We start from the raw sequence: 14,671 nt of genomic DNA on the forward strand, positions 1-14,671 counted from the left end.
GGCCCCAGCCCCCCACACAGCCCGGCCATGCTGCAAAGCGAATGCTGACTCACTCTGTCTTGCGTTCAAGCCTGGGAACTTTCCCCCACCAGCCCTCCGCATTCTCTTGCATTTTGCCACTGAAAAGACCAGCTATTACAGCAGGCCCTAGAGCCTTCTGTGTCCTGCAGCAGAGCAGAATCTGTCCCCAGAGCTCTTATAACTAAAAATAGAAACTTCAGAGGCTTTAAAAGGTATTGTATCCCTTCTGTCTCTGTAGAGAAGCAGCAGGAAAAGTCAGTAGATTGCAGCTAAATGTCTTCTGAATGTCAAACGGATGAACAAGTTGTGGGTTATTGAAAGGAGGCCTTTCCTGAGTTAGACTGAACCAGCCGTACTGTCCTATTCATGGAACCTTGATTTATTCCAGGGTGGCGGGCTGCAGACAGAGATGTGGTGATTGAACCCCTGAGTGGAGGAGGGGCTGCCCGTGGAGCTGTCATTTCACACTGGCCTGATTGTGTCATGAAAGTGCGTCACCAATTCAATCTAACTGTAGGCGATACTAAGTGATCCAAAGTACCATGTGTTGCATAAAATAAGCCTTTATTTTATGGTACCAAAGCTCCAGATTGACATTTTGTGTAAGGAGACTGATAGGAAGGACTTCCCCTGGCAGTCCTGTGGTTAAGACTTCACCTTCCAATGCAGGGGGTACGGGTTCGATCCTTGGTCAGAGAGCTGAGATCCCATATGCTGCACAGCCTAAAAACCAAAGCTTAAAAAACAGGAGCAATATTGTAATAAGTTTAAATAAGACTTTAAAAATGGTCCACATCAAAAAAAAAAAATCTTAAAAAAAGAGGCTAACAGGAAAGGAGGAGAAAGAAGGAAGGAAAGAAAAAGAGAGTGTATTAACTGAAGGTGTGTTAGTTGCTCAGAGGAAAGAACAGCTCCGGGCTTTAGGGAGGAATATAGCCAGTTTAGACACTAAACCTCCTGAAGGTCAATGGTAAGCACACAGGAAGATGCCCAAGAACTTGTCTGTATGATGGAAGATGAAGAAAATCCCATGGACAGAGGAGCCTGCCAGGCAACAGTCCATGGGGTTGCAAAGAGTTGGACACAACTTAGCGACCAGACAACAGCAACACTCTGAATGACACTTTTAACTCCATAGAGTGCCTTATCTCCACAATTCCAGCAAATCGAGGCATCATTACTATCTAGTCTATATTTCAGAGATGAACTCTTACAGGGGAAAATGGCTTAGTTTGTCATTTAAAAACTAAACTGCCTTATTGCCAATGACCTTCATAGCAACGCTATAATAAGCAGCAGATGCCACTTGACTTCTACATCCAGGGCAGCAGTAAAGAATCTGCCTGCCAATGCAGGAGATGCAAGAGACGCCCATTAAATCCCTGGGTCAGGAAGATGCCCTGGAGAAAGAAATGGCAACCTACTCCAGTATTCTTGCCTAGAGAATCCCAAGGACAGAGGAGCCTGGTGAGCTACAGTCCATGGCATCACAAAGAGTCAGATACAACTGAGTGACTGAGTACATACCCAAGGAGGCAGGGAATTGCTCAAGGTCTGGAGGCTCCTGACTGTCCAGTGGAGGACCTCTGGCTCTCTTGGCTATCTGACTCTGCCGGCTGGGCTTAGAAGCAACAGATGTGCTAATGTATGTGAAATGCCAAGATTGTGCTTGTGCGTGGAAGGGTTCAACAAATATTATTTCCTTTTCAGCACCTTCCAGCCTCATGTTATAAATGTAACTGAGCCTCACTAAAATTAAAGGATATAAAGTAACCTGTCCACTTTTACCTACGACCACTTTCTTTCCAAACTGTAAAATTAACCTTGACAAAACTGGGCATTAAGTTGACCTCCTTGCTCCCCCAGTCAGAGGAAATTCAAGAGCTGCCTTGGAATTAGTTTTACTTAATATTTAAGCCCTCGCTTTAATTTTTAACTCTCTCCTTAGGCTGTGAAAAATCACAAAATTTGCATTTCTTTTATGAAGTAATCAACTGGTTCTAGAGTTGGATTTTCAGCATTTTTATTAAAAATCCCCATGACCAACATGCCTGACAAATATTTAAGGAATTGTCAGTCATTCTCATATTGATAAGTTTAACCTCTTCCCCTATAATGCGAGAAGAAAAATCCAAACTGATTTCAAAATGTTTTGATCATCCGCATAACATAGGGCTATTCTCTCAACCTCTTACAATTGACTAGACCATAGGCCCTGTGATTGGAGAGGGCATGTTTTGTTGTTCTTTATATTTCCAGTAGCAGCACGGTAAATATTTGTTAGGTAAACCCATGGACTTCTCATTGTTCACCTTCACATTAAAATATGCATGTCAGGAGGGGTTCCCTTTCCTTTGGAAAACTCTGGATGCCCTAAAAAGCCCTACATGACTAAGTTAACATCTTACTTTTTTGCACATGTAGAAATTATACAGATGCCCTTCATAAAGCTACTCATTGCTTATTTGCTTCATTTGGGGTATACTCTGCCCCTCTCCCCACCTCCCCACTGATCAGCCCTCTTGGTTTAGCCATATGAATGGTCTTTTCCTAGAACTCCAGTTCTCTACCCCAAAACAGAGCTGCCAGCCTGCCTGCCCCAAAGGTCCTGGCTGGCCTCCCAGCCTAAGCAGGCAATCCCCTTAGTGCCCAGCCTCAAAGGGCAGCAAGCAGATGCTGGCCAGCTTCACAAAGGCTGCTGAGACGCCAAGAGTGTGGGATACCAGCCCACACCTGGGCATGCTGGGAAGACAGGTTGGCTGATTCACAGCCCAGGAGGCTTGTCTCTGTCCAATCCCAGTGAAAAGGCCAGTCCTCTCGACTCATTTGCCCTGACAGGACATCAGCTGAACTTGAACCAAGGGCTCAGATTAGGGCCAACTCCATTCATCAGCTGGCAGTCCTTGCAGAAGGTGTCTTCTGAAGGCTTCACTTGGAGCCTAGATGAACCTGGCATAGAACAAGAGACCTGAGGACAGACACTTTCCTTGTTCTGTTTCAGAATAGTTAGCTCATAAACAAGTTACTGACTGTTAGGTCACAATAAACTTGGAGGTAAGGGTGATATTTGTGCATTGATGGTTGGAATGTATTATCAGAAATGCAATTAAAAGTAGTAAATAGGAACTTCAAGGTTGGAATCAAAAGAGCATTTTGGATATTGACTGGTAACTGGTCATAGGTCTTTATTTATATCAGCATCACATTTTTACAAGTGGATTGGCTTCCAAAGTTTGGACATTAAGATAAAAATTGCTTATGGCAGGATAATATTAAAATTCATTTGATTGTCTATTGAGTACCCTAGGCATGTTACCAATGAAACCTTGGTGTCATACATATGTGAATATTTAATATTTGCAGTGAAAATAAGGCTTCCCAGGTGCCACTTAGTGGTAAAGAACCCGCCTGCCAATGCAGGAGACACAGGAGATGTGGGTTCGATTCCTAGCTTGAGAAGATCCCCTGGAGTAGGAAATGGCAACCCATTCCAGTATTCCTACCTGCAGAATCCTGTGGACAGAGGAGCCTGGCAGGCTACAGACCATGAGGTCACGAAGAGTCGGACGCGACTGAAGCAACTTAGCATGCATGTGAAAATAAAGAGCATGTGTAACAATATAACTGGACAGGATTTTATTATATTACATATGAAGTAGGATTAGCATTAGGTTAAATGCATCTATGGCAGGTAAATTACAGATAATAACAATATTCTGATACAGCATGAAAGTGCTGGATTAGATTTCAAAATAATTAGATATTATTCCCATCTCCACATTTAGTAGAAATGATCTTGAACAAGTAACTTGATTTATCACTGCTGAAGCTTGAACCCTTCCATTAGGTCCAATCTGTGTCTCCTTTTCATTATGTCATAGGCGGATAAACAACAGCACATTGGAGCCTTATCTGTAATCATCACTCTGTGCTGCCTTGACAGCCACGAAGGATGAAGGCCGGAAGAGCATTTTAGGATATGCAGGCTGGCCCCTTGAATAACAACCCTGATTTTTTGCTCTACCCTGGATGCTGGCCCCTCTGATGCTCTGGAAAGCACAGTCCTTTCTAATAATTTTGTTGTTGTTGTTCAGTCGCTCAGTCGTGTCCGACTCTTTGCAACCCTGTGGACTATAGCATGCCAGGCTTCCCTGTCTTTCACCATCTCCCAGAGTTTGCTCAAACTCATGTCTATTGAGTCAATGATGCCATCCAACCATCTCATCCTCTGTCACCCCCTTCTCCTCCTGCCCTCAATCTTTCCTAGCATCAGGGTCTTTTCCAATGAGTCAGCTCTTCACCATCAGGTGGCCAAAGTTTTGGAGCTTCAGCTTCAGCATCAGTCCTTCCAATGAATATTCAGAGTTGATTTCCTTTAGGACTGACTGGTTTGATCTCCTTGCAGTCCAAGGGACTCTCAAGAGTCTTCTCCAGGACCACAGTTTGAAAGCATCAGTTCTTCAGTGTTTAGCTTTCTTTATGGTCCAACTCTCACAGCCATATACAACTACTGGAAAAAACTATAGCTTTGACTGTATGGACCTTCACTGGCAATGTAATGTTTCTGCTTTTTAATACACTGTCTAAATCAGTCACTAAATGAATTCTTTCCTGGCTGGGCCTTGGCTATGCCCTTCATTGCCCCACAGAAACTTCCACAGTGCCCTCCTCACTCTCTCCCTGGTCTGAACCCAGGGCATCTCCCCTGGCCCTTCCAGTTCTCTCTGATTGACTCTACCACCAGGCTCTGGGACACTTAGCCATCACCCTTCTGGCAGAGTTCATGTCTCAGAAGTCTTCTCTAGCTTTGCTGAGCTAGTTGGACATAGACCCTTAGGAAGGAGACAGGGCCTCTAGAGGCCCTGATGTTAGGTGGGGGTTATTCCTGGAGACCTCAGAGCTGGTAGATACAAACTGATCCTGGTCTGCACATGTGCTGTGAATTCCTCTGTTAGACCATCAGCAGAAACCACTGGATAAACTTATACAGCTGGTGAGAAATATTCTATGTTGCTCCCAAAGAGTGGGCCTTACAAAGGACAGCAGAATTCAAAAAAAGGAGGGGTCTAGCAAGAGTAGCTACCTAACAGTTGTTTGTTGGTGGGATAAATAAATGAATGTGTGAACGAATGAATGAGATGAGAGCCACCCTTAAGATTAGAAATAGAATAAATGGGCCCTGGTATGTAGTAGTTAATCTCAAGTTCATCCCACAACATTCTCCAAACCTGTTTCTAAAATTCTGCATTTGTGTTCCAAGCCAAAGCATACCCTTGGCTGCCATCTCCTCCTTGGCTGCCAAGTCTGACCAGCCTATGGTGACCATCAGCTCCAAGGCCAAGTTCTTGGCCTCTTCAGATAGTGTACAGTTCAAACACTTAGTCATTCATGGTTCCTTCTTGAGCGCCTTTGTTGTTTTTGTTGTTCAATTGTTTGCTAAGTCGTGTCCGACTCTTTTCAACCCTGTGGACTGCAGCACCCCAGGCTTCCCTGTACTTTACCATCTACTAGAATTTGCTCAAACTCATGTCCATTGAGTCGGTGATGCCATCCAACCATCTCATTCTCTGTCGTCCCCCTCTCCTCCTGCCTTCTAGCTTTCCCAGCATCAGGGTCTTTTCCAGTGAGTCCGTTTTTCATATCAGGTGGCCAAAGTATTGGAGCTTAGCTTCAGCATCAGTCCTTCCAATGAATATTCAGGGTTGATTTCCTTTAGGATTGACTGGTTTGATCTCCTTGCTGTCCAAAGGGTGTCTCATTGTCAGATCACACATCCAGTTTTTATTTCACACCATGTGGCTGGCCCCTTGTTCTTTACCTGTTCCTCAATGAGCAGTAACATTGAAGGGGGAGCTGCCTGGCCACGCACATCCCTTGTAGAAGACAATGAATGCTCTCTCAGTCGATCGGGCCAGCAGAGCCCCAGCAGGGCTCTGACCAATGAAGCATCTATTCCCCCTCCATCCTGCCCACCCTGTGAAGCAGCCCCTTTGCTGCCTTCTGACTCCTAAGACCTCAAAAGGCTTACAATCCTAATTGTATTCATTCCCTTCTGTTCTGTAGAGACCAAAGAGAGGGTTCTTGGGGGGTCTGAAAAACTAGGGAATGCACAGCTGTTGGTTCTTAACTAAATAGTCCATCCCAAGCAAGGCCAGTCCTAAACCATTTCATGATTTTTTAGTGATGACAACACTGGTTCTCAGATCTGAGCATGCTCAGAACCCTGGGGAGGGCTTATTAACACTCAGACCAGTAGCCACCTCCTTGCAGAATGTGTTTCTGACATCAGCAGATCTGGGTGGGGCCCCAGCTTTTCCCTAGCTTCCCCACATTCCTACCATTCCCCCCAAGCCCCCCAGAAATTCCTGCGGACCCCTCCCTGAAGTACCCTACCCTCCATCCCTGGGTCATTTCTTGTACCCTCACCAGGCACAGCCGGGTCCACGGCCCTCTTCTTGGGAATCCCCCTGCTCCCATTGGGAAAAGGCGCCTCTTGCTTTTCCCTTCTGTGCCAACAGCCCCCTGTGCCAACCTTCAGTGCTGCCAGCGTCACACTCTCTTTTAATCACAATTCACCGTACGTCTCTCCTACCCATGGTGCCTTGTATAGAAGAGACGCCAGCTCCTGGTGGTTACATTTAATGCATCCATTCACTGAGCAAGTTATGGAATTTATGCTGTTTATATTGGGGAGCAATGAGAGGGACTGGAGGAAGCACACAGAGATGAAAGACTGTCTCCACCTCTGTAATAAAAGGGAAGTGAGGACACGTGACATTTTAAGTGAATCTGCAGGAAGCTGAAGGAAATGTTTTCAATCATTTTTCAACTGAGTCACTCGACATGCTGGCTTGATGCAGTGTTCCAAGTGTGGGACTCTGCAGTGGAGGCCTCGGGCTCCCCAGGCCAGCAGCTGGATGTTGACATCCAGGACGGTCCACTCACCCACCAGCAGAGAGCAGGGGGAGGGGAGCATGCTGGAAATAGGACCTGGTCGGTGGTTTTCTGAACTGGAGATGCCGCTTCTAATCCATCACATCCACGCTGGTGGTGCTGTAAGCGTTTGCTCATCCCTGATTTTCCCATCTCTGTAATGAGCAGAAACTCTGCCACAGGCAGCTTGCAGGCTGATTGCGGTGGACACGTAAAATACAAGCACTTGCGAACCACAGGAATAAATTGACACAGGGCTCCTGTTGTCATGGAGATCAAAAGAGACAGTTTCTTAAAGGAAGTGGGGGTTGGGAGGGATTTGGAGGCTGGAGAAAGAGCTCCTGGAAAGATGAAAGAAGGCTGTTTAGGGAGACCACAGGAGGAAAAAAAAAAATTGCCAAGGCTGGAAGGGGAGAGAGAGTGCCACAGAAGGCAGATAAATGAGACAAATGAAAAGAGGTCTGAATCGTTCCTGATGCAAAGGTGAAGGAAAGGAAGAGGAAAATTCAACACAGAAAAATAATGAGTTCTCACAAGAGAAACAGCAGTGGACAGCTAAAGCCTTCTTTTGGAATTGCAGTGCATTCGAAGGGATTTGAGAAAACATAAAACCAGAACACTCACACGTCAAAGCCATCTGTAAACAGCAGCATCTTCCTGCCTGCAAAGACACTCAGATTCTTGAATTCTTGATTATGGAGTAAAGGGAGCCCTCCTTCGCTTTAGGTTGTTTGTTTTTTCCAATCACTTATTTTCTAACGTCTTCCCTAATAGGTATTGAGAGGGCTGGTTGCCAGGAGAGGTTTGCTATAAATCCATTGGCCTGTCTTCAAGGATCCTTATTGTAAACTTGTATAACCCACTGGTTGGCTGACAAGTGAAGAGACTTCTGGAATCCTTATTTTAAGCAGGAAACAAAAATTGACAACATTTTCCAGATAAATTAGCTCTTCAGAAGTTATTTTCTTCCCTGATATGGCCTAGGAAATGACATGGACCCCTGCAAATCCTGCTCAGATGGTAAAGAATCTGCCGGTAATGCAGGAGACCCAGGTTCAATAGCTGGGTCAGGAAGATCCCCTGGAGAAGGAAAAGACAACCCACTCCAGTATTCTTGCCTGGAAAATTCCATGGACAGGGGAGCCTGGTGGGCTACAGTCCATGGAGTCACAAAGAGTGGGACATGACTGAGCAATTAACACTTTCACATTCCTTCAAATCTTGTCTGGATCTCCCATCTTGATGGATTGGCCACCATGTAACATATCGGCATGGAAACCAGATCTCAACTTGCACCCAGTGTCCAGACTGGGACACACTGCCTAAGAATTCCCTCTGAACTGGCTGACCCAGGCCTTTGTTAAAGAGCTGTGTCATGGGTCTGGTGTCTAGGCAGCTCCTCTGCCTTTATACCCTCCTCATTCCTACCACTTACTTATATTCAGTAAGATATAAACCTTCACCTATGGTCATTCTTACCCATCACTTTTTTAGACCTCATAAATGCTCAGATGATCAAATCAGTCAATCCCTAAAGGAAATCAACTCTGAATCTTCATTGGAAAGACTGATGCTGAAGCTGAAGTTTTAATACTTTGGCCAGGTGATGGTGAAGAGCTGACTCATTGGAAAAGACCCTGATGGTGGGAAAGATTGAGGGCAGGAGAAGAAGGGGGTGACAGAGGATGAGATGGTTGGATGGCATCAACGACTTGATGGACATGAATTTGAACAAACTATGGAAGACGGTGAAGGACAGGGAAACCTGGTGTGCTGCAGTCCATGGGGTTGCAAGGAGTCACATGACTGAGTGACTGAACAACAAGAAATGCTCAGAACCAGTCTCTTCTTTATCTACAATAACACTTTTTGAGAACGGCCACTGTGCTGAAGTCCTGATGTGGCCAGGGCAGTGGATCAGATTTCAGATTTTTTTTTAGGAATATTTGTGCTCTTGGTGCTTGCAGTCAAGTTCTTGGAATCCAGATATTTGATATGTTCAGGGTGACCATAAGAGGAGATGGAGGTGGTCAGTTCTTGCTGAGCTGATGGTTGTTGTTTAGTCACTCAGTCGTGTCTGACTCTTGGCGACCCCGTGGACTGCAGCACGCCATAGCTTTGACTATAGGGACCTTTGTCAGCAAAGGAATGTCTCTGCTTTTTAATATGCTATCTAGGTTTTTCATGGATTTTTTTCCAAGGAGCAAGTGTCTCTTGATTTCAAGGCTGCATTCACCATCTACAGTGATTGTGGAGCCCAAGAAAGTAAAATTTGTTACTATTTCTGTTGTTTCCCCATCTGTTTGCCATGAAGTGATAGGACCAGATGCCATGATCTTAGTTTTTTGAATGTTGAGTTTTAAGCCAGCTTCTTCACTCTTTTCTTTCACTTTCATCAAGAGGCTCTTTAGTTCCTCTTCACTTTCTGCCATGAAAGTGGTGTCATCTGTATATCTGAGATTGATTATTGATTTTTCTCCCAGCAATCTTGATTCCAGCTTATGCTACATCCAGCTCAGCATTTCACATAATGTACTCTGCATATCCATCTAGTCAAAACTGTGGCTTTTCCAGTAGTCATGTATGGATGTGAGAGTTGGACCATAAAGAAACCTGAGTGCTGACAAACTGATGCTTTTGAACTGTGGTGTTGGAAAAGACTCTTGAGAGTCCCTTGGATTGCAAGGAGATCCAACCAGTTCATCCTAAAGGAAATCAGTCCTAATAATTCATTGGAAAGACTGATGCTGAGGTTCCAATACTTTAGCCACCAAAGTATTGGTGAAAAACTGACTCATTGGGAAAAACCTTGATGCTGGTAATGATTGAAGGCAGGAGGAGAAGGAGACAACAAGGATGAGATGGTTAGATGGCATCACCAACTTGATAGACATGAGTCTGAGCAAACTCCAGGAGTTGGTGATGGGCAGGGAGGCCTGGTTTGCTGCAGTCCATGGAGTCGCAAAAAGTTGGACATGACTGAGTGACTGAACTGAACTGAACTCTGCTCTGCATACAGGTTAAATAAGGAGGGTAACAATATACACCCTTGACATACTCCTTTCTCAATTTGGAACCAGTCCATTGTTCCATGCCTGGTCCTAACAGTTGCTTCTTGACCTGCATGCAGGTTTCACAGGAGGCAGGTAAGATGTCTTATATTCCCATCTGATAAGAATTTTCCACAGCTTGTTGTGATATACACAGTCAAAGGCTTTAGCATAGTCAGTGAAGCAGAAGGAGATGTTTTTCTGGAATTCTCTTTTTCTACCATCCAATGGATGTTGGCAATTTGATCTCTGATTCCTCTGCCTTTTCTAAATCCGACTTGAATATTTGGAAGTTCTCAGTTCACATACTGTTGAAGCCTAGCTTTGCAAATTTGAGAATTACTTTGATAGCATATGAAATGAATGCAATTTTGCAGTAGTTTGAACATTTTTGGCATTGTCCTTCTTTGGGATTGGAATGAAAACTGACCTTTTCCAGTCCTGGGGCCACCATTGAGTTTTCCAAATTTGCTAGCATATTGAGTACAGTACTTTTTTTTTTTTTCATTTATTTTACTAGTTGGAGGCTAATTACTTTACAGTATTGTAGTGGTTTTTGCCATACATTGACATGAATCAGCCATAGATTTACTGAGTGCAGTACTTTAAAAGCATCATCTTTTAGGATTTGAGATAGCTCAGCTGGAATTCCACCTAGCTTTGTTCATAGTGATTTTTCCTAGGGCCCACTTGACTTCTCACTCCATATACATACCTTCAAATGTATACCCTCAAATAACTCACCTGTATCTATTCAACATATATCTCTTCAAAATCAGAATATCCAGAAACCTGGAGGGGAATTCTCTCCCTTGTTCTTTGTGATAAACACAATCCCTTAAGTTAGTTACCACATCTGAAAAAATAACAACAAATAATGCTATCTCATTAACAGTCAGTTGAAACACGATTCCTTGAAATAAGACACCCATCCACTTCTGGGACTTCAGTCCAATAAACAAACTTAAACAGATGCACTGTATCACAAAGGTTAATTTGTGATAGGAAATAAGTTACAAAAAACAATATCCCCCACGATGGAAAAATGGTTCAATAAAACATGGCATATGATTTTTAAAGACCATAAACATGAAATATGATCATAATAGCATATTAAATGAAAAAATCAGACACTAAACTCTGTAGAGTATGAAGACGACCATGTGGGAAACAAAAACAAATTTCAACTTGACTTAGATAGGAATGTCATCAAAATTTGAATAGCAATTACATAGGAAGATTGGCTATATACTTTTAGTATTATAAAAAATATTTTCTACAAAATATTTTGCAGAAGAACCTACTAAGCAAAAATAACCTTCCTACTGCTGCAGAATTAGCAGGACTAAAATGTATTTCTATGAAAAATGTAAAAAATATTATATTTATTCTGCTCAAAATATTTAAACTCAACCAGAACTAAACCTCTGCTTAAGCTAGTTAGAGTGTGTTTTCACCCATGGAGAGAGAAAAAAGAAAGATATCTCCACCTACCTGTGCAGCCAGATCACAGGTGTGATTAATCCCCCTGAATCCAAGAAGGGAAATGTCAGCCAGCAGGGCCCTCTGCTTATAGAAGATTCGGCTAAACTGGGTGCTCTGTGCAAACACTCTCTTGTGGGTATTTACCTCCTACCTGATCAGACTCCACAGCTCCTGTCCTGGGATCCAGACTTGGCATCTTAGGGAGTCTTAAATTGCCACAGGGAGCCCATTGAAAAATTAGAATACTTTATAAATTTAAAAAAAAATTCTTTACATTTGGGTGAGTGATGTATTTAACATGAAAAAACTATGTGAAATAGGAGGAATATCTTTGTTTTACATTTGATTTATCCATGGCTTTTGGAGGGAAATTAATTTTATTAATTGGTTAAATTGTTAACTGGTTAATTGGTTAAGCAATTGAGGTAAAACAAATTCCAGGTAATGGAAGTCTCAAAATCTGAAATCTTTAGATCTGATTTTTAGCAAAGCGAAAAGCAAGATGAAAAGTTGTGATTCATTGATGCAAAACAGGAAAGCACAGACATCTGCTTCTGATAAAAAAGGTGTGAGCTTTTACATCAAGGTCTGTAAGTTCCAACTTGACTGCAGAAATGTTGGTTTCCAGGGCTGTTTCTTTGATATCTATTTAGACTATGCAGACGCATGATACCCAATGGGCTGTTGAGAAAAGCAATGGGATCCAAGAAAACAATAAATGAGGAAACTTGCTTGGAAAAAAGATGGGATTTTACTGCTCTTGTGTAACTCAGATTCCTAAAGACAGCTGAAGACATTCATTCCATGAGGAAGCCGGCGTAATGAGCAGTTCACAGACATTTGCTGAATTCGTGCTGCTATCTGCTCTTGAACTTCTTCCTGTCGGTTGTCCAGGGCGATCCGCCAGCCCTGCCCCAGCCAGGGCAGATCCACCTTGTCTGTTCTCTGCCTGCCATTCCTCACCCTGTGCACTCCTCATCTCTCCCCACCGTCCATTCTTGCTGCTCTGTCTCTCTCTCACCCCACGCCCTCCCTCCCTTTCCGGAGCCCTGGCCATCCTTCCAGGCCCGCCTGTGGTCAGCATCTTCTGACTGCTTCAGACCACTCTCATTTCACCACTTTCTGGATGCCTGCTAGCCTCCTGTCCACTGCCACACACTTGGGCACTTCAGATTTCTCTCCAGCTTCCTAAGTGTTTATTTCCTCTCTCCAACAGGGTTGTAAACATTTTCAGGGCTGAGAAAGCTTTTCAGAGCCCTGAGAGATCCACAACTTGTACTCAAATACACACACGTGCACAGACACATTCACACGCATACACATATATGCTCCTACATATGCACACACAGACATAATACAAAGACACACACATACTCACACATACACCCATATATCTGTTGATTGTCTGAAAACTTATAATACCTCTGTCACTATAGAGAATCACTTTGATGTTGTTCTTAAAACATACTTGAAAAAAGTCTGGATTCTTAAAAAAATTAAATAAATTCAACATAGCAGTGAAAACCGTTCTGTCTTCTACTAGACTGACCCCTTTATCCTTATCAGAGAGAAGCTAGCTCCAGCCTTTCCTTACCCAGCTTAAATCACCATAAAATGATTCCAGAATGACTCAGACCTTAATGAAAGAGGTTTGCCTTCTTGCCAGGGGTGGACCCCTGTTCACATTCAGCTTTCAACCTGGAAACACCTTTATTCTGGAATATTCCATGAGAGTATAAGCTCCATGCAGGCAGGGACCTTTTTAAAAAAGTCACTTCTGTTGGGACCATGTGGCAGAGTGGATCTCAGTCAATTTTGCTGGGTGAACACATGAACATCCGTCTCACCAGATGATGGTTGATGTAGGCTGAGGTACCGCAAACTCAATCTGTCTTTTGAAACTCCACCACCACTTAGAGCAGCCAGCGGCCCTGCAGCTTGACAGAGGAACTGGGTACACAGGCTGTGCCTCGGATTCCCCTCCTGTCTCTCCTGTTTGTGTGGTCTCCTGTGACCATGAGGGTCCTGAGGTGCTGCGTCCCAGGCTGTGGGGAGGGCTGGGTGTATCCAGCCACAAACATCCTCTAGGAATGAGTTTGCTGCTGTAGCTGCTCTTACTACTGTCACATCTGTATGATTTTCATGCTTATTCAATTTCATTTTTGGCTCCCTATGAGGTAGGCAGGCGCTGATTTACCTCCTGTCCCACCTCAAATATTCCTTTTTTTTTTTCTGTATAATTTTTTTTAATCAGAATAAAGTCTCTTTACAATGTCGTGTTAGTTTCTACTGTAAAACAATGTGAATCAGCTACACGTGTACATATATCCCCTCCTACGTGAACCTCCCTCTCCCCCCCCCTTCCCAGCCCTCTAGGTCATCACAGAGCGCAGAGCTGAGCTCCCTGCAATATACAGCAGCTTTCCACTAGCTGTCTATTTTACACATGGTGGTGTATATATGTCAATGCTACTGTCTCAATTCATCCTACCCTCTCATTCCCGCCTGTGTCTATATGTCCATTATCTATGTCAGCATCTCTATCCTGCCCTGCAAACAGATTTGTCTGTACCATTTTTTTTTTTTTAAGATTCCACATATATGCGTTAATATATGGTATTTGTTCTTCTCTTTCCTGCTCAGGCTCCCAAGAAACATTTGCAAAACGGGATTATCCGTGGCTACCAGATTGGTTACCGGGAGTACAGCACCGGGGGGAACTTCCAGTTCAACATCATCAGTATCGACACCACGGGGGACAGTGAGATTTACACCCTGGACAACCTCAACAAGTTCACCCAGTACGGCCTGGTGGTGCAGGCCTGCAACCGGGCCGGGACGGGGCCTTCTTCTCAGGAAATCATCACCACCACCCTCGAGGACGGTAGGTGCCTGGCCCCCCGGAAGCTGTGCAGGGGTGATGTCAGCCTAGCCGACTGGAACCGGGGCTTTCTTCCAGCGCTGGGGAGCATGTCCTAATTAACTCGCGGGCTGCCTGGATTCGGCGCCCTGGACGCATCCTGATGGAAAAGCCGAATCCACTCCCTTTTCAGCACCTTTCTCCTGCATTTCAAGCCCAAGAGGTGGGCTTCTCCCAAGTGAATTCAAACCTTCCTCTATGACTGGAGCAGTCTGGGCACAATGTAGAAATCCGATTTTCTAAAAATGTCTCATAAGTCAAT

At 44.0% G+C, this 14,671-nt stretch overlaps 1 protein-coding gene across 1 annotated transcript in view; it reads left to right on the top strand.

Moving 5' to 3' along the window:
• Positions 1-14,671, top strand: part of DSCAM (DS cell adhesion molecule) — a 664,082-nt gene that overhangs the window by 533,720 nt on the left and 115,691 nt on the right. The window contains exon 17 of the mRNA XM_061168054.1: positions 14,133-14,373. Within this exon, the coding sequence (XP_061024037.1) occupies positions 14,133-14,373 (241 nt within the window). The remainder of the gene's footprint in view (positions 1-14,132; positions 14,374-14,671) is intronic.

This window comes from Dama dama, chromosome 19 (genome assembly GCF_033118175.1).
Source record: "Dama dama isolate Ldn47 chromosome 19, ASM3311817v1, whole genome shotgun sequence".
Lineage (NCBI taxonomy): Eukaryota > Metazoa > Chordata > Mammalia > Artiodactyla > Cervidae > Dama > Dama dama.